Here is a 19,693-nt window from a genome sequence, read left to right as displayed (position 1 = left end):
AACGCTAGTGAGTCATGAGCTCTGCTGAAACAACACACGTCCGTGCGCTATAACCACAATGATATTGGTTGGTCATCAGTATCGTGACGAAGTCTGCTCAAATATTACTGGCCATTTTCCCGTTTAGATGCAGAGCAAAAATGATCTATTATATTGACAAGATGGTCAACTGACCGCTCTAACAATGGAAACGCATGTCCTTAAATGCGAAAGGTAGGCGGGAGGAAGAGAGATCAGGTGGGAACATTCTAGCCAACGATAGGGCAGATACGCGTGTGAACATATGGTACAACTCCGGTATAAAATCGTTATTTACAAGGTTGTCAGAATGTCTTATCACTTATATCAGTAGCCTACATCGCATCAACCTTAGCATTATGAATCTTATATTCGATCAAATAAACGTCACCTAATCAAAATAGCAATTAACTGTTATATTGACCAATTTCGACACTCTCTCATTGCCCCCCATACAAAAGCTCCTCAATTGGTATTGTCTTATTTTCGACATGTTCCAACATATGTTGGTGTTAGTTCAATCTGGGATCATTGGGACATCCGTACTCTAACGTTAACCATTACTTAACCTTTACCATTATCTTAACCATTTTCAACGTCAAGTTAAATGGGGCCACGACAGAGTTGGGACGTTCAGGTAAAAAAAATATCTAAAAAAGTCAAACATCTACTTCCGTGTTCATAGTGTGTCGGGAACAACAACAAGGACGTTAAAAATTCGGTAACTCGAAAATGTCTGACTTGCTTACTTGTTGTGGAAATAATATTCCAGAGTTTCCCACTAAAGAAATATCAGAATCAACCAATAAGAAGCTCTACGCAAATAATTTACGTTCATTTTTAACACATTTTAACTCGGAGTGCCCGAGTTTTCGAGAGGACATGAACGGGATACTTCGTGACGTCACTGGGTTCCCCACCCCCACTTTACAGTCGTGCTTGATTGCGCATGCCTGTTTTGAGACTACTGAAGTGAGCAGGATCCGACGCATACAGGGAAGACTAAACCCCTCATCAACCTGGGACATTTCATGTACGTACAACTGTAAAGGAAATGTACTGTTATTATATCATATGTTTTAATATAATCAATTTCTCGACATACGCTTGTAATTTGGTGTGTTTTATTGACAAGCCAAATACAATCTTATTTCGATTTCACACTGTAGGCCTACCAGATGTCTGTCATTCATCATCAGATTGCTGGAGATGTCAAGTGGTGGTGGTGTTGGCAGGCACTGGCAACCCTATAGATGTTTATTGGCTGCGTAACATGGGCTTATCCATCTGAAGTGCGTGTTTAAAAAAATGGAACACTAAATATACGAGTAAACTACCATACTGTAGCCTAACCTAATGGGTGTTGTTTACAGAATTCGATCTATTTCCTGAAAATATGCTTTCAAGATAACGTTACTGAAGTAATGGTTGAATTCAGAATTAAAATATAGGTCGTTTTTATGTCCCCCCCCCCCCCCCCTACTTGACTGTTCTTACGATCAAGCATGTTGTTCAGGAAGCTTACCTCGTACATACATATTGGCAATAACAACAATGTAGCCTTACTGATGTTCAAAAAAAAGTAGCTACTGCATTTTGCCCAAAACAATTAGACATCGTTTCGATACAGTGTCACTCTCACTAGCTCTATCTCCGTATCAGGTTGGATTTTTTTAAAATTTTTTCTCATGTATAATAACTTTATTTATAGAGAGTACATTTCATACACCAGTTAAAAGTACTAGTAAGAGCAGGCTGGTGTTAGTGATGAAGCTTACTCATAGGCTACTCATTGGTTTTGTTTGGCTTTGGGGCTGTCTTTGGTTTTATCTGGAACTGCACATGGAAGAGAACTTCCTGTTAATATTTATATGGTCATTCACACAGTGACTGTTGTCTCTTCTGGCTCCTGCTTTGCTGTCGTGTCCAAGTGGTCTTAACAGCTTATCTTCGGTTGTCACCATGGAAGCTCTATTTAAGTGACCTTGTTTGATCAAGGTCATGAAGGGGAGGAGGGTTTGACTTATTTGGGAAAACTCGTTAATAATATAGGGATGTTGGTTCTCAGCAGGACATGTTTGTTGGGTATCATACTTGTTTGATTCTTGGTCAAAAAAAGGGAGCTTGGAAGACTGACATGTTTTCTCTGCTTCAGATTCAAGTTGTTGTGAGATGATGCACCAAAGAAACAAACAGCCATGTGAAAAGAACAATGAGCTATGTGAAATGCCTACTTTGCAAAGAAAACTGAATTTTGCCTACCAAATTGGAGTGAGTAATGCATGTCCTCTAAGTCATTTATTTTAGACCGCCTTTTTCTCTCTGAACTAGCTGTGTCCATGTCATGTTAGGTCAGATCGTATATACAGCATCTAGCCATAGCACTAGAAGCAAGGCGTAACGAATCAAGATTCCAAACCTCCCTTATCAGTCTTTTCTCTCCCACATTCCCTTCAGTGTGAAATGTTTAGTTATGCACTCAGTCAGTCTTATCTATGTTGCTAGTCCACTCCCATGGAAGAGAGGGGCAGCCTACATGGACATTCAAGTGTCCAAATGCCTGTGATTAGATATGACTGAACCAGTTCACCCTCCTCTCAAAGTCTGGTTTGAGTCAGGACAGTCAGGCGTCTGGACTGGACAACAGCCCTCCTACATTGGGGTAAGGAACATTTAGATTTTATTGCTAAGAGATTATAGGGAGGACACTCCAAGCAAGCAAGACTTCAGTTCCTGGCCTGCAGACCATGAAATGTAATTTTAGAATGCCAGTGAGGACTGAAGGAAGAAAATCAGAAAATGATATGATCCACACTGAATTGACAAGATGTTTCCTCTACTCAGTCTATCACATAGAGTATGTTGCTTGGATGATGGTTGTGGAGAGACTAGCCTACTAGCCTATATTACTGAGTAATATTTCCTGGGGTGAACATGGGGACATTAGTATAACATGGCTTTTATATGTCATGCCCTCACATGAATGTTTGCAAGGGCATATTTTACATGATAACAAGACCTCATAATAGAACAATGCCACACTTTATGTAATGACCACTTGTGATTGTTGGAAACTAGATATTAGTTGACGATGGAAGAGATACACCTAGATATTCATTTTGATAATAAAAAGATGAGATGTGTTTGTCTGCAATATAAAACTAGGTGCCAGATCCTGTCTACAGTAAATGTATGTATGTTCAGTTTATCATTTCATTACAGCCTGGATCGTACACATGGATCAATGCAATGCAGTATCTTTCTACAACCCCTCTCTCACATCTCTCAAGTCATAAATCCAGTAGACCTAATTACTCAAGCTTTTCAGTATCCCGTCATTTGTGATGAAAAGCGTCCAGTCCCTGTCCTCTATGCTCAATCCCCTGAGGGAGAGTGTGTGGGTGGTTGAGCAGGACTGGGGGCCTGTTCTCTTGCTAGGGAAGCAGAAATACTTCAGCCTGTGCACTCACCGCTGAGATTTCCTGAGCTCAACTGAAGGTCTCCCCCTCACTCAAGGGCAGCCAGGGGGGCTCAGTGCATAGGCCAATGGCATATCTGGAAGGTGATTCTGCCATGCCGTTAGTACTGCACAACCACAACAACAGAGAAACCTGCTTTTTCTCACTCAGCTCGGCTCACCTCGGTCCTTGTGATAAAGCTGCGAGAGAAAAAAAGAGTTGGGAGATTTCCCTCTTGACATTTTGTGAACAAGTCAGATAAAGCCTATTTTAGCTAACATCTAATACACCCAAATGTCAAGAGTGAAATTTCACAACTGAGGCATGTTCAGGTTTCAACAGAGTAAGCTGTAGTTCATTAATTTTACATGAACAACTGAAAAGGGATTGTGTGTGTTGTGTGAAAAACGGGCTAAATGAATGGCCATATTCCTTTATTTTCTTACTTTTAAAAAACATTGCGGCGTGTTTGGTGCATCGGCGTGTGTGTTCACTAATGTTGGGTTACAGTCCAACTGTCCCAATCCTATATTATGTCCTCCTTATCTCAATAATATCCCCAGTCTTTCAGTCAGACGACATCAGCCAGGGGGTTAGACTTGCAGAGCTGCCAGATCCAGGATCAGACCAGACATCAGCCAGGGGGTTAGACTGGCAGAGCTGCCAGATCCAGGATCAGACCAGACATCAGCCTGGGGGTTAGACTGGCAGAGCTGCCAGATCCAGGATCAGGGCAAAAGCAGGCAAAACTGTTCCCCTGACAGAGAAGCAAAATGGCTTAACTTCAGAAGAAATAGCCTCCAACACTCTACTCAGCAATGTAGGATGTAGTCTATCACAGTGCCATCCGTTTTGTCACTAAAGCTCCATATACTACCCACCACTGCGACCTGTATGCTCTCGTTGACTGGCCCTCGCTACATATCCGTTGCCAAACCCACTGGCTCCAGGTCATCTATAAGTCTGATAGGTAAAGCCCCGCCTTATCTCAGCTCACTGGTCACCATAGCAACACCCACCCATAGTGTGCGCCCCAGCAGGTATATTTCACTGGTCATCCTCAAAGCCAACACCTCGTTTGGCCGCCTTTCCTTCCAGTTCTCTGCTGCCAATGACTGGAACGAATTGCAGAAGTCACTGAAGCTGGAGACTTACATCTCCCTCACTAACTATAAGCATTAGTTGTCAGAGCAGCTTACCGATCACTGCACCTGTACGCAGCCCATCTGTAAATATCCCACCCAACTACCTCATCCCCATATTGTTATGTTTTTGCTCTTTTGCACCCCAGTGTCTCTACTTGCACATCACCATCTACACATCAATCACTCCAGTCTTAATGCTAAATTGTAATTATTTCTCCACTACGGCCTATTTATTGCTTTACCTCCCTAATCTTACTACATTTGCACACACAGTATATAGATTTTCTATTGTGTTATTGACTGTACGTTTGTTTATCCCATGTGTAACTCTGTGTTGTTTTTGTCGCACTGCTTTGCTTTATCTTGTCCAGGTCGCAGTTGTAAATGAGAACTGGCCTACCTGGTTAAAGACAGCTTCAATACTGATGGAAAACACAATATCCGTTCATATCCAAACAGTCATATCAACAGCATTACTGTACATCATTATATTGTCTTATTTGGTTAAAGTTGGCCTATGAGTGTTATAAGTAACAGTTCCCTCTCTCCTCTCTTCACAGTGTGCAATGGGTGTGTGGGCATTGAGTCCATTCTGCTACAGCGCCCCTCGTGGATGAGAGCGTCTGAAGAGCCTTCTCCTGTCTACTTTAGCTCTGCCATCTCTGTTCTCTGTCCTCAACAATGGAGGGGGTAGCTGTGGAAAACCTCATAGACTTTGATATCCCTTCATGTTCAGACGATACAGCCCCCTCATTTGCAAGTCCTCCTAGTGGGGCGCTGCTCCATACAGACATTTTCTCCTCTGAGCCGCTGTTCCAAGAGCCTGCCTCCATTGTTCTCCTGGAGCCACGGTTGCCTGATCCCCTGGCCCCCATGCCCAGCTCCCACCACCATTGTGGGGGAGAGGACAGGGACAGTGATGCCACAGAGTCGGCAGACAGTGAGAATGACATGGACCCACACTCCCAGCAGTGGAACTCACGGCACTCATCCTCCTCGTCCAATCACAGCGCAGAGCTTGGGGTAGAGGCAGTGGAGAATCAGGAGTTCATGAAAGCTTACGTGGAGATGGTGTTTCATGGAAAGTAAGATCACCCTGGATTCTCTGAATGTGGGGTGGTGTGGGTCTGTCCCTGAGGGCCTGTACAGTATGTGTAGCTAGAATGAACTATTTTACAGTGGTACTTAAACATGGATAGGGTCTTTTATGAGGGTTTAGTATGAGTGTAAAATACTGAACAAAAATATAAACGCAACATGTAAAGTGTTGGACCCATTTTTCATGAGCAGAAATAAAAGTTCCCAGAAATTTTCCATACGCACAAAAAGCAAATTTCTATAAAGTGTTGTGCACAAATTTGTTTACATCCCTGTTAGTGAGCATTTAATCTTTGCCAAGATAATCCATCCACCTGACAGATGTGGAATATCAAGAAGCCGATTACACAGCATGGTCATTAATTACACAGGTGCACCTTGTGCTGGGTACAATAAAATGTGCAGTTTTGTCACATAATACAATGCCACAGATGTCTCAAGTGTTGAGGGAGTGTGAAATGTGCATGCTGACTGCAGGACTGTCCACCAGAGCTGTTGGCAGATAAATGAATGTTAATTTCTCTACCATAAGCCACCTCCAACATCGTTTCAGAGAATTTTGCAGTATGTCAAACCAGCCTCACAACATCAGACCACGTGTGTGGGCGAGCGGTTTGCTGAAGTCAACATTGTGAACAGAGTGCCCAATGGTGGGGTTATGGTATGGCCAGGCATAAGCTACGGACAATTAACACAATTGCATTTTATCAATGGCAATTTGAATATGTCACTCTTTGAGCATGTTAAGGATGCTCTGGATCGACGTGTACGACAGCATGTTCCAGTTCCCGCCAATATCCAGCAACTTCGCATAGCCATTGAAGAGGAGTGGGACAACATTCCACAGGCCACAATCAACAGCCTGATCAACATTTGTGAAAGAGATGTCACGCTGCATGAGGTGAAATGTGGTCACACCAGATACTGACTGGTTTTCTGATCCACGGCCCTACCTTTTTAAAAAAGGTACACAACATGACCAAAAGTATGTAGACCCCTGCTTGTCGAACATCTAATTCATGGGCATTAATATGGAGTTAGTTTTCCCTTTGCTACTATAACAGTCTCCACTCTTCTAGGAAGGCTTTCCACTAGATGTTGGAACATTGCTGCAGGGATTTACTTCCATTCATTCACAAGCATTAGTGAGGTCGGGCACTGATGTTGGGCGATTAGGCATGGCTCGCAGTTGGCGTTCCAATTCATCCCAAAGTTGTTCGACGGGGTAAAGGTCATAGCTCTGTGCAGGCCAGTCAAGTTCTTCCACACCTATCTCGACAAACCATTTCTGGATGGACCTCTCTTTCTTCACGGGGGCATTGTCATGCTGAAACATGAATGGGCCTTCCCCAAACTGTTGCCACAAAGTTTGAAGCACAGAATCGTCTAGAATGTCGTTGTATGCTGTAGCGATAAGATTTCCCTTCACTGGAACGAAGGTGCCTAGCCCGAACCTTGAAAAACAGCCCTAGACTATTATTCCTCCTCCACCAAACTTTACATTTGGCACATTGCATCCGCCAAACCCAGATTCTTCCATCAGACTGCCAGATGGTGAAGCGTGATTCATCACTCCAGATAACGCGTTTCCACTACTTCAGAGTCCAATGGTGGCAAGCTTTACACCACTCCAGCCTGCGCTTGGCGCTGCGCATAGTGATCTTAGGCTTGTGTGTGGCTGCTTGGCCATGGAAACCCATTTCATTATGCTCCCGGCTTTCCACATTTTGTTACCTTACAGCTTTATTCTAAATAAGGTCTCACAGTTGACATTGTATGTCAGGGTAGACATTCGTTGGCGGAAACTGAGGTCAATGTTTGAAACTGCTAGTGAATCGAGTGAATCTAATAGTACAGAAAGTGAGAATGAGTAGGTTACAGTGGCGAAGAAAAAGGGAAACCAAATAAGTAAAGCTATGTTGGAAAATAGGAAACCACTTGACTCGTTTTTGAGTCAGGGTTTTGGATGAATGCTACTTGGGAAATCCTTTTAATGTCTCCTAGGAAAATCTAGAATGTGTTGGAACAAAGTTTGGAGTCAGTGAAAGTCACAAGAAGTGGTGTTATTTGTGTGTTTTTTTTGGTGTGTCTGCAGAGCAGAAGAAGCGTGTGTTAAGACTAAAAGTTATCAGAGTGGAATGTTTCCTGCATGGATTTTCATAGCAGGGCACCGATCAAGGGGGTTATTTCTGGGGTGGCGCAAGAAATAAAGGCAGAGAGACCTGAAAATAGCTGTGCAGCAACGCTCCCCATTCAACCTGACAGAGCTTGAGAGGATCTGCAGAGAAGATTGGGAGGAACTCCCCAAATACATGTGTGCCAAGCTTATAGCGTCATACCCAAGAAGACTCAAGGCTGCCGAAGGTGCTTCAACAAACTACTGAGTAAAGGGTCTGAATACTTATGTAAATGTGAGATTTCAGTTAAAAAAAAAATCTAAACCTGTTTTTCCTTTGTCATTATGGGGTATTGTGTGTAGATTGATGAGGATTTAAGTAAAAATATATATATATATTAGAATAGGGCTGTAATGTAACAAAATGTGGAAAAGGGCAAGAGGCCTGAATACTTTTCGAATGCACTGTAGTGTATCTTTGATACAGTCATGTGAAATCCATAGATTTAGGGACTCATGAATTTATTTCAATTGACTTATTTCCTTATATGAACTGTAACTCAGTAAAGTCTTTGAAATTGTTGCATGTTGCGTTTTATTTTTGTTCAGTCACTGTTTAAGGTGGGTCTACATAAACCTCTTTTCTCTCAGGGAGGACTTTGACCAGGAGGAGAAGGCTCGCTTTGGGGAGCTGTGCAGTGGAGAAAATGGCAAGGGTAGGGAGTGGTTTGCCAGATACGTCAGTGCACAGGTAAGAGCCGGTATGTAAGCACAGAGATATGTATGTCTCTGCACATAGACACAGAGTAATGGCACAGTTATCAGCACAGCTTTGCTGCTGGTGCTACATGTTTTAAGTTTATGGGAACTGAAGACGCATGGCTTTATTTGCAGCGCTGCAACTCCAAGTGTGTGAGTGAAGCAACATTCTACAGGCTGGTGCAGTCTTTTGCAGTTGTTCTTTTCGAGTAAGTCTGACTCCCTCTTTCACTTCAACTCTTTCGTGTTTTGTTAAGTGCTTATTTTTCCCTGTTTTACTTATTTTTGTTGGGAGACTTTGAGCTATACACCTGCTACATTGTATTGATGGGTTATTACACAATGGCTTCATTCCCTGAAGAGTTTGTAAAAACAAAACAACTTCCAGGCTCTGCTCCATCTCAGAAGGAGAATATGTGAACACGTTTGTGTGTGTGGTCAAATACGTGTGGGTGTTGTGTGCAAAGCTCTTTGTCTAGACCTAAGTCACACATAAGGGAATGGGTGTATTTCATTGTACAATATTATCTGCACAATCATATCCCCATTACATAAGTGTGTGTGTTGCAGGTGCTATCAGATGGATGACTACAGTCCAGCTAAAAACCTCATGACCATGTGTTTCACTTACTACCACACTGGTGAGATGTGTATCTGCTTAGAACCACAAATGAGAGACTTATTCTCCCCTCTCTTAATGGCCTCCCAGTTTCCCAACATTAATGGGGAGGGGTCAACGGTCAGGGTTGTACCCTTTTGTAGTTGCCACGGAGTCAGTTTAAGCTAACTGTACATACTATTGATGTGTGCATCTCTGCATGTGTGGGTATTATTTGTGCTAATACAATGCTATTATAATGCTATTACTTTGCTATTACTATGCTATTAATTTGCTATTGGGCTCTACGTAGTACCTATTCATAATCAATAGGAAACATGATTGGAGCATGGTGGTGTATAGTAAAAGGATCCTTCTCTGCACCTCAGGTAAGTCCCAGCCATCCCCCACTGAGCTGCTGCAGCAGCCGCCTGTAGCCATGGACTCCTACCTGAATAAGGCCAACTCCTGGCTTTCTGGCAAGAAGGACGCAGCCGGGCGGCTCCTGAAGAACTCCTCTGCTGCCAAAACGGAAGTCAAAGGCTTCTTTGGAGGCCTGGAGAGCAAGCTGAGAGCGTCCGCTCGAAAGAATGAGTGAGATGTATTCCTGTTAATAACCAATCAATAATGTTTCTTCTAAGAACGGTTTTACTCAGTTTATTTGCTGACTTTTCCTCCCAACTATTTTCTACCCAGGGAGGCAGAGAGTCCAGTCGAGGTAAAGCCCAAATCACCAGGTACGTCAATCTCATCACTTGTTGATTGTAGGGTACACACCCATCAAAAGTTTAAGATGCAAGTCAGTTCCTGTATTAGTCTGATTTATAACTCCATGTCCTTACATGTTCTTATAACCAACCTGCCAACTGAACAAATTACTCCTCTCTTGCCTCAAAGTATGGGTTGCCTTTATCAGTTGCTCTCTCTGTCTGTCCTCTAAAGTGTCCTCTGTGCCTCCAGAGAAGAAGAAAGTAGAGAACGAGAAGGTGTACCTGTACACACACCTGAAACAGCAACCTATCTGGTATGAGATGGATGTTCATTTTTGTTTGTAGATGATTTAAAATCCACACAATAACAATGAGGTAGTGAATTATTGTCCTACCTGGTTGGTGTTATAGATGTGTTGTGGTGTCTCCGGTGACAGGCATACGTTGAGGTTTTGGAACGCCGCGTTCTTTGATGCGGTCCACTGTGAGAGGAAGAAGAGGTCACCTACCACCAGGTGAGAGACTGACGTACCAGCAGGGGAGATGAAAGATGATACGGCTGTTATATAACTAAACTGGGATGTTACTATAAAGCTCCTTTTACAGCCTGTGTAGTGCGAACGGGATAAAATGGGAGTGTGTAATAGAGTGCAGTAGATGGATAGATTGAATGAAACGTATGCGTGAATGTGGGGTGTATTTTCAAGAGGTGGGAGGTTCGTCTCTTTGTTTGTGAACACTTGTCTTGTCTGTGTGTATAAATGAGGGGTAAGGGAATGTAGTATGAGTTTTAACACAAATTAGGAATTTAAGGAAGGCTGACTGTATACCAGTCTGTAGTTCACTCAAACTGCTATTGAGCTCCTGACTGTTGCCACCAGATTCTTCTCCCAAGCTCTTGTTCTCAACCTTTGCATGTATCTTTAACCCTTTGTCTCCTTGTGCCTTGCTGCCGGGCAGGGGGACGGATGAGGAAGAGAAAGACGAGAGGTCTGTCCTATCTGTCTGCTCCTCCTAACACTGGTAGACAGAGAGATAGGGAGGGAAAGCGAGGAACAACTGAAAGCGAGGAACAAGGGAAAGAGGCAAAAGAGAGAGGACGAATAAAGGGATGAACCGAGAAAGGAACAGATGGATGCTCAACATTGTGACTTAGAGTGCGAGAGTTGAAAATCTAGAAAGAGCCGTAGGCTTAATTTGCACTGTTCAGGATGTGCTTCACTGAGCACAAGCAGAACAGGGTAAGGACAGATCCTTGTACTGAAGTTCAATAATAGGCTCAGCATTGGAGCAGTAGGATAGTTGCTGTCCTATTGACTTGTCCACTGATATCTGCATGAACTTCTCCTCTCACTCACTGTATCCTCTGTGTCTGTCATAGCTCAAAGCCATCTATTTTAGACAACTAATTAAAAGTGTGTTTCTCTTGTTAATACACATTTATGTTGATTGCATACAATTTTCCTAATTTTGATCATGATGCGGGCATTACTTGTCATAAGTGCCACAAAGTTTACTGCGTGCTTGTCGAGCATCAGAAAGGCATGCGTTTACTTATGCACTTCTTGTTTGTTTGGTTGTTGTTATTTCTGTTTGTTTGGGTTAATTTCATGGATGAATACATTTGCCTCGAGCATAAAGCAGGGTTTTAAAAGAGTTGTTGATTTCATGATGGCGAGGTATTATGTTTTCACAGATGATTGTATGCTGACATGTTCACTCTTATCTGCAGCATGAGGGGTTTCTCTTTAGTAGGGCCTGTTGCATGTGACATGATTCTTTGCCCTCGACCAGTGCATGTTAAGTCTGTAGCGCTTTAGAATAACTCCATGTAATAAAGCATTTACAATGGATTAGTAAATAGTTGAATCATTACGCTCACATTTGTACATGTTAGTAACCTAGTTAATTATAGATAGACATTCCAGCAGTACATGCTGATGCTCCTTAAGGTCTCAAAATGGCCCCTAGAACATACTTTTGGCCAGGTAGTGTATGTGGACACCGGCTCGTCAAACATCTCATTCCAAAATGGGCATTGGCATTAATATGGAGTTGGTCCCGACTTCCCACTGGATGTTGGAACATTGCTGCAGGGACTTGCTTCCATTCAACCACAAGAGCATTAGTGAGGTTGGGCGCTGATGTTGGGCGATTAGGCCTGGCTCGCAGTCGACGTTCCAAATCATCACAAAGGTGTTCGATGGGGTTGAGGTCAGAGCTCTGTGCAGGCCAGTCAAGTTCTTCCACACCGATCTCAACAAACCATTTCTGCATGGACCTTGCTTTGTGCACGAGGGCATTGTCATGCTGAAACATGAATGGGCCTTCCCCAAATTGTTGCCACAAAGTTGGAAGCACAGAATCGTCTATCTAGAATGGAATTGTATGCTGTAGCATTATTTCCCTTCACTGGAATGAAGGGGCCTAGCCCGAACCATGAAAAACAGCCCCAGACCATTAGCCCTCCTCCACCAAACTTTACAGTTTGCACTATGCATTGGGGTAGGTAGCGTTCTCCTGGCATACGCCAAACCCAGATTCTTCCGTTGGACGGCCAGCTGGTGAAGCGTGATTCATCACTCCAGAGAGTGCAATCTTAGGCTTGTGTGTGGCTGTTAGGCCATGGAAACCTAATTCATGAAGCTCCAGACGAACAGTTCTGGTGCTGACATTGCTTCCAGAGCCAGTTTGTAACTCTGTAGTGAGTGTTGCAACCGAGGACAGACCATTTTTACATGCTACGTGCTTCAGCACTTGGTGGTTCCATTCTGTGAGCTTGTGTGGCCTACCACTTGGTGGCTTTGACATTTTCTCTCCTAGACATTTCCACTTCAAAATAACAGCACTTACAGTTGACCGGGGCAGCTCTAGCAGGGTAGAAATTTGACGAACTCACTTGTTGGAAAGGTGGCATCCTATGACGGTGCCATGTTGAAAGTCACTGAGCTCTTCGGTATGGGCCATTCTACTGCCAATATTTGTCTATGGAGATTGCATGGCTGTGTGCTCAATTTTATACACCTGTCAGCAATGGGTGTGGCTGAAATAGCCGCATCCACTAATTTGAAGGGGTGTCCACATCCTTTTGCCATGTAGTGTATCTATGGTTTAACAATAAGCACACAATACAGAGGGTGTTTAAGAAAATATAATGAAAATGTTATTCCAAAACAGTCACACTGTTGTAATAATGTGATGTGTAACTTTGGATATACTATGCTGAGTAAAATAATGTTTTCTGTCTGAAAATGCTATAAGCGTTTCTTGACAGGGACTTTTCTACCAAAAGTATGAATTGCAGTCACCCCTTAGAGCAGGCTAATTAGGCAATAAGGCCAGAGGGGGTGTGGTATATGGCCAATATACCACAGCTAAGGGCTGTTCTTAGGCTCAACGCGGAGTGCCTGAATACAGCCCTTAGCCGCGAAATATTGGCAATAGACCACAAACCCCCGCGGTGCCTTATTGCTATTATAAACTGGTTACCATCGTAATTAGAGCAGTAAAAATATTTTGTCATACCCATGGTATATGGGCTTATATACCACGGCTTTCAGCCAATCAGCATTCAGGGCTCGAACCACCCAGTTTAGAATCTCGCTTAACCTAGAACTAAAATCCTGTGTAATTTGGTCAGCTGCGTGATACAATTCTGGGTCCTTACATGTTAGAAATTGGGAGTTCTGGTTTGCAAAGTCTCCACCCTCACAAAAGGAAACTGTCTGCCCCCACCCCCTTGCTGTTAATTTCACCACGATGCAAAGCAGTCAAAGTTAAAGCACCGTCTTCGCCACATCCTGGTACGTCCAAATAATCAGTGCTGAAAACCCAAACACCAGGACTACTGCAGCTCCTTATCCTACGCATTCTATCTCTTCACCAGACATTATTTGGTTAACATCCAGAATCTGTCCACAAGAGATTAAGAGCTGTCCATAGACTGCTTACAAGGCAAGGAAACAAATATTGGAATACATTATTTTGCTTAACTATCCCTATATATTTAAAAATATCACATCAGAGTCTAAGCCGGATGAAAGGTATTACTAAGCCATATGGAATTGTTTTAAGGTCATACCGATGATCATTTAGCTATTTGATTTTGAATTTAAAAATATATATATTAGTGAGACCTTAAGGAGCTGGAATGTACTGGTACTGCTGGAATGTCTACCAATGGCATGTCCATCTTTTGGTGAGAAATTCCACTGGTCACTCAACATTTATAAAGTATAAATAGCCCACACTGTAGATGAGGCCATGCAAAAATACTTAACTAATAAATTAATAAATGGTTTATAAGGACCTATATTAAACCTTATTAATGGAGCAATGATTAATAAGTGATTTACTAACCCATTATAAATGCTTTATTTCGTGGAGTTATTACAAAGTGCTACTGTTAAGTCTTATTCCACTGCACGCTGAATGCTGTCTTACTGAGCCACAATGAATGTGAAAAACACATTCAAGTAGAACGGTGTGTTGTAGCACTTAATAGCTATGTTCTTCTCCACGGGTATTGCCATGAATTACTGTAGCAGCCCATCAAATGCTAAGCATTCAGTTTATTGTATTATTTATTTCAGAAATCCTCCTGTACCTTCTATGTGTATGTATGAGTGTGAGTGGACGGACGGGTGTGTGATGTTGTGGTGCTGTTCAAGTCAAGTTATCAATCCTGTTCACAGGGTTAGTTAACTCTGGAGACTCATTTGGTGTCTTCAGAGTTAGGTAAATCAGCCTTTAGTTTTTCTTCTCCATATGTTTGGAATAATCTCCCAAAAGCATTACACATAATAGTAGCCATTGTGTCCCTGGGGCAGTTTAGAGAGTGGACAGAGGAATTTTATAATGAAGAATGTGTTTGTTTTAGTTGATTGTGTTTTGTGTATATGTGTTCAATTTATGTCGTGCTGTATTTTACTTGTTTTATATTGTATTCCATTTTTTTGTTCTATTAAATTGTATATGCAGGGCTCCCTTGAAAAAGAGACACTGTTCTCAATGATGACTCCCTGCTAAAATTTAAAAAAAGGTCCTCTGTTTTCTTGTACATATGACTACACTGGTTATAAAGCCTCCCAAAGCTTTTGGACAGACATTTCTCTCCGTTCCCTAATCAGAGAGAGAACCGCAATCTAACACGCAATATCCAGCATGCCATCGCTTTAATTTTACGTGTTTTCCTTCAAAAAAGTTTTCACATGTTTTGCTATTTTCATCTCATTCCAATGATGTCTGGTTTGTTGTTTTGGTGTGGGTAAAAGGTCAGAGGTAAACTTGGAGACCTTGACCCCTAACTTCTCTCTGCTCGTATCTTTCTCCAGAGAGAAGTGGTGTCATATGACCCAGGAAGAGAAAGATGACAGCTCTAAAGTCGACGAGAATATTGCCTTTGGCCAACTGGGGTGAGTGAGGTGACATACTCATGCCTATGGACAAAAAAACAACTTCTAAGTAACATTCCATCTGAGGAGGAGAGGAATCTGCATGGTTTGTATACTGTATCTCATGGTCAGTTAACTCTTAGTGTCTGCTTTCAGGACATTCACTCACAACATGCTGGCTTTTGGGCTCAGTAAGAAACTCTGCAATGACTTCCTGAAGAAGCAAGCAGTTATTGGGAACCTAAATGAAGGTACCCCTACATGAACCAACCTTCCTCACATCAATAAGATCAAATAGGTCGTTTGGTTATCTGCCACACTTCCTTTCTTTTCATATAATTTACTTTGTTTCACCTGTTCAAACTGTTTTAAACGTATAAAAACAAATATTAGTTTGGGCCTCCTGAGTGGTGCAGCGGTCTAAGGCACTGCATTGCAGTGCTAGAGGTGTTACTACAGACCCGGGTTCATTCTCGGGCTGTGCCACAACCGGGAGTCCCATAGGAGGCCCAGCTTCGTCAGGGGAGGGTTTGGCCGGTGGGCTTTACTTGGCTCATCGCGCCCTAGCGACTCCTTGTGGCAGGCCGGACGCCTGCAGGCTGACCCCGGATGCCAGTTGAACAGTGTTTCCTCTGACACATTGGTGCGGCTGGCTTCCGGGTTAAGCTGGTGGGTTTTAAGGAGCGCCTGTTAGGCGGGTCATGCCTCCACCTTTGCCTCTCCTGAGCCCGTTGGGGAGACAGGCTTTCTGAGACTAATGTATTTATAACTGGAAAAACGTGCTTAGTGGTTTTGATTAAAAAGAGCTCTCTGTTTCTCTCTTACAGAGCAGTACAAGCTGTTGAGCGACCACATTGAGCAGATGGCCACAGAGTGAGTGGCAAAGAATGGTTCTTCAATGACTACTTAGTACACTATCAATAGTAATTAGCTGAAGCTAATCTCCTCCTCACTCTCCAATGTTGTGAAGGCTCACCAATAACTGTATTCCATCAATATCCAGTACAGTAAACTCAAATCACCTATTTTAGGAAAGCCTCCATAACCTGCAACAATAAATAACACAAAACCTTTTATTACAGTGATAGTAAACATGAAGCTGCATAGTCAATATTCCAGCTTCACCAACCAACATACTGTAACCTACCCTCTCCTGGGCACTGTCAACAAGGTCATTCACCCTATCACTACTACATTATTTTATACTGTCACTAATGAGTACCTTCCTCAGGTCCTTATTTTACTGTATAGTTGGACAGTTTCAGCCATATCAGCGTCCATTAACCCATTTTACATAATCAGCTCCGTGTAACCGGCCCAGGCTCTCTATAGCCTTTTTCATGTCCCCTGACTACAGTATACATACAGAATATATATTTTAGATATACTGTAACCTGCTCCTTGCACATTACCTACAATTAGTATTATTTATATTTTTTGCAATAGTGACCTTTTATGATTTCCTCTCTGCCCAATGTCGAAGTGCCTTGAATGTACCCGTGGGGAACTGTCCTTTCTGTTTCAATGGTAATCAATGCAAGTCTCAATTGTAACAATCTGTAAAACCACTTGATACAATGTCCTCCTGTTCATGATTCTACCATCTATATACTGTGTCAGCATATTTCCAATAAGGTCGAATTCTCATGCTCAGTGTCCTCTGTGTTTAGTGATTGTCATGGTGTTAGATCATGGCTAGTTAAAGTGCAGTGTGTCGTGGTGAGAGGCTGCAGCATGACTTCCAGCAGCAGTCCCATACTTTCTGTTTTATTCCTAGAGTAGCCGTGACCTGAGGTGTCTGTGCTATATGCCTGGCATGCATCCTTGCCCTTTATAAGTGAGAAACGAGCATTGTGCAAGTTGGGCATCGTGCAGCAAGGGCGTCAATGTCTTGTTTGCATTATTTAAGCCCACCAGAGGGAAGCCTGGTGACTTGTTCAGAGCACTTAATTTATCAATGGAGTTAAAAGTTTCAAAACTGTGTGGATCCAGCTTTTGAGGGAGACGTCAAGAATGATATATTTTGCTTACATCTCGGAGCATTGACATTTCAGAGCTATGTGAATAGGAATTAGGATTATTGTACATTTTTCTCAATGCTGGATTGAAGTACTGGCAAGTTTATTTATATATATATATATATTATTTTGTGTTAATCTATTGTCTATATCACTTGATTTTGTATTTATATTGTATTTTTTTCACCTATGTTTTATTATGTTCAAAGACTTGTTTATCACTGGCTTTGTGTCATATCTGTTGGTGAATGACTATGTAACTGATTATGGTCATTGTGTTTTGATGTCTTTCTCAATGGCAACTAAATCTTTCCCCTTATTAAGACCCTGAAGTGCCGTCATAATTCCTCCCTTAGGAGTGGTCCATTCAAGTGCTAAACCAAACTATATGTGTGCTATGTGTAAAATGTTTAGTATAAACTATTGGGTAATTCCTCCAGTGTGTTAGTTACGATGTGTAGTTAGTTGCATGTGATGCCTTGTAGTTGAAGTTCTATGTCTTGTCTTGGAGATGTCTTGCTCTCTCTCTCTTTTTTCTTGTGGGCTGTTTAGCAGAGGACTAGCTTCTTGCCACAAAGTGTCACTTGTGTTCTGCTCTGTCTCTGTTATTTCCCTTGGATTGCAATGCTGCTCCCTGCTTCATGTCTGGATCTGACATTCTGTTCAGCAATCAGACATATTGTGCATCTGCATGTGATGACCTCTATTTCCATACTGCTGAATGACTTGCCTCTTTTGTTTTGTGGCTGTGAGCAGTTTTAGTTCAGCACCAAGCCCTCCTGGGTGTTTGTATTGCTGTGTGCAGTTTTAGTTTAGCACCAAGCCCTCCTGGGTGGTTGTATTGCAGTGTGCACTCTGGCCTTTCAGTATTGTTGAAATGCAGACCAGCCCTCTTAATACTTGGAATGCTTCGCCTGCTTTTCATGTTGCATGTCAAATGCATGTATGGTCCATCACTGGTCTTTAAGACATCTCTCATGAAAAGTGTTGTACATTGTTTGTCTGGGCAGTGGTGGTCTGATTTGACCAGTTGTAACTAGCACCTGATACCTAGTCATGGACAAGCCTTGTGTCTTTGGAGGTGAAACAAACTTTGGCATAGGAGAATATAGCCAACCCTTCTTTTTAATGAGCGGGGGAAAGAGTCTCTTACAGGTAGCTGTAATGTCCTCCCACTTCTGTTGTGCAATGGTGGCTGAGTTTGCATGGATGTGTAATTATGATAGAACAAGTAGCTGATGCTGTAATAAATATATTTTTGAATGTGGATGCTTTTGGAGTCGTGTCTGTGAGTGCATGTGAGAGAGGGTATAAGATGTTTGAATTAGAGGTGTTTGGAAAGGAGAGCTCCATGTGAATGTGTAGATTAGAAAGAGAAGTCTCTGTGCACTCCAGTGTGTGAGACTGAGTCAATGTGAGCAGGGTATAGAGTGGGAACATGTAGCACAATGTGGGAGGGTTTTAGACCCTGGCCCAAACTGCCAAATGGCTGCTCAATGATTGACACAATATGATGAGCAGTGAAAGCTCAGTCAGTGGTGTCACACAATGAGGGTCTCTCAATTCAAGTGCTTTATTGGCATGGGATACATATGTTTACATTGCCAAAGCAAGTGAAATAGATAAAAGTGAAATAAAAAAATAACAGTAAACAGTACTCACAAAAGTTCCAAAAGAATAAAGACATTTCAAATGTCATATGCGCAAATAGTTAAAGTACAAAAGGGAAAATAAATATAAATGGTATTTGCAATGGTGTTTGTTCTTCACTGGTTGCCCTTTTTTTGGCAATGGGTTACAAATCTTGCTGCTGTGAATGCACACTGTGGTATTTCACCCAATATATGGGTGTTTATCAAAATTTGATTTGTTTTTGAATTCATTGTGGTTCTGTGTAATCTGAGGAAAATTTGTGTCTCTATGGTCATACATTTGGCAGGAGGTTAGGAAGTGCAGCTCAGTTTCCACCTAATTTTGTGGGCAGTGTCTGCCCTCCCAATAGCTAAGCTATGCTCACTGAGTCTGTAAAAAGTCAAAGATTTCCTTAATTTTGGGTCAGTCACAGTGGTCAGGTATTCTGCCACTGTGTACTCTCTGTTTAGGGACAAATAGCATTCTAGTGCTCTTTTTTTTTGTAAATTCTTTCCAATGTGTCAAGTAATTATCTTTTTGTTTTCTCATGATTTGGTTGTGTCTAATTGTGTTGCTCTACAGAGAAATGAACCTGGAGAAGAGCCCCCCTAAGCAAGCTGGTCCTGGGGCTCTGTTCACAAACACAAACAGACACCACAGAGCCCCAGGACCAGCTTGCTTAGGGGGCTCTTCTCCAGGTTCATTTCTCTGTAGGTGATGGCTTTGTTAGGGGGCTGTAGAATATCTG

At 42.3% G+C, this 19,693-nt stretch overlaps 1 protein-coding gene across 12 annotated transcripts; it reads left to right on the top strand.

Moving 5' to 3' along the window:
* The first annotated feature begins 699 nt into the window (after positions 1 to 699).
* Positions 700 to 18,580, top strand: kiaa0513 (KIAA0513 ortholog). 12 transcript variants are annotated; one of them, XM_021596802.3, is made up of 15 exons: positions 950 to 1,051; positions 2,174 to 2,289; positions 2,524 to 2,680; positions 5,182 to 5,706; positions 8,487 to 8,586; positions 8,730 to 8,803; positions 9,165 to 9,235; positions 9,582 to 9,786; positions 9,889 to 9,929; positions 10,153 to 10,216; positions 10,340 to 10,417; positions 10,863 to 10,892; positions 15,236 to 15,316; positions 15,452 to 15,546; positions 16,123 to 18,580. In XM_021596802.3, the coding sequence occupies exons 4-15, from the start codon at positions 5,303 to 5,305 to the stop codon at positions 16,170 to 16,172; spliced, it is 1,293 nt and encodes a 430-aa protein (XP_021452477.3). In that variant the 5' UTR covers positions 950 to 1,051; positions 2,174 to 2,289; positions 2,524 to 2,680; positions 5,182 to 5,302; the 3' UTR covers positions 16,173 to 18,580. The 12 variants fall into 12 exon arrangements, with proteins under 12 accessions (XP_090073273.1, XP_090073059.1, XP_021452425.3 ...); XM_021596672.3 differs by having other exon boundaries at positions 10,135 to 10,216; XM_090216818.1 differs by lacking the exon at positions 2,524 to 2,680.
* Positions 18,581 to 19,693: the final 1,113 nt, after the last annotated feature.

Source organism: Oncorhynchus mykiss, chromosome 1 (genome assembly GCF_057628025.1).
Source record: "Oncorhynchus mykiss isolate SJ-2025 chromosome 1, ASM5762802v1, whole genome shotgun sequence".
In the NCBI taxonomy this organism is placed as follows: Eukaryota; Metazoa; Chordata; class Actinopteri; order Salmoniformes; family Salmonidae; genus Oncorhynchus; species Oncorhynchus mykiss.
Note: the sequence above shows the minus strand (reverse complement) of the source record. Positions and strands in the feature narration are given on the sequence as shown.

Coding starts and splice junctions, on each gene's coding strand:
- kiaa0513 (XM_021596750.3), top strand. CDS start 5,303: ATGGAGGGGGTAGCTGTGGAAAACCTCATAGACTTTGATATCCCTTCA. Junction 5,707..8,486: donor GAGATGGTGTTTCATGGAAA/GTAAGATCACCC, acceptor CTTTTCTCTCAG/GGAGGACTTTGACCAGGAGG. Junction 10,418..10,862: donor AAGAGGTCACCTACCACCAG/GTGAGAGACTGA, acceptor GCTGCCGGGCAG/GGGGACGGATGAGGAAGAGA.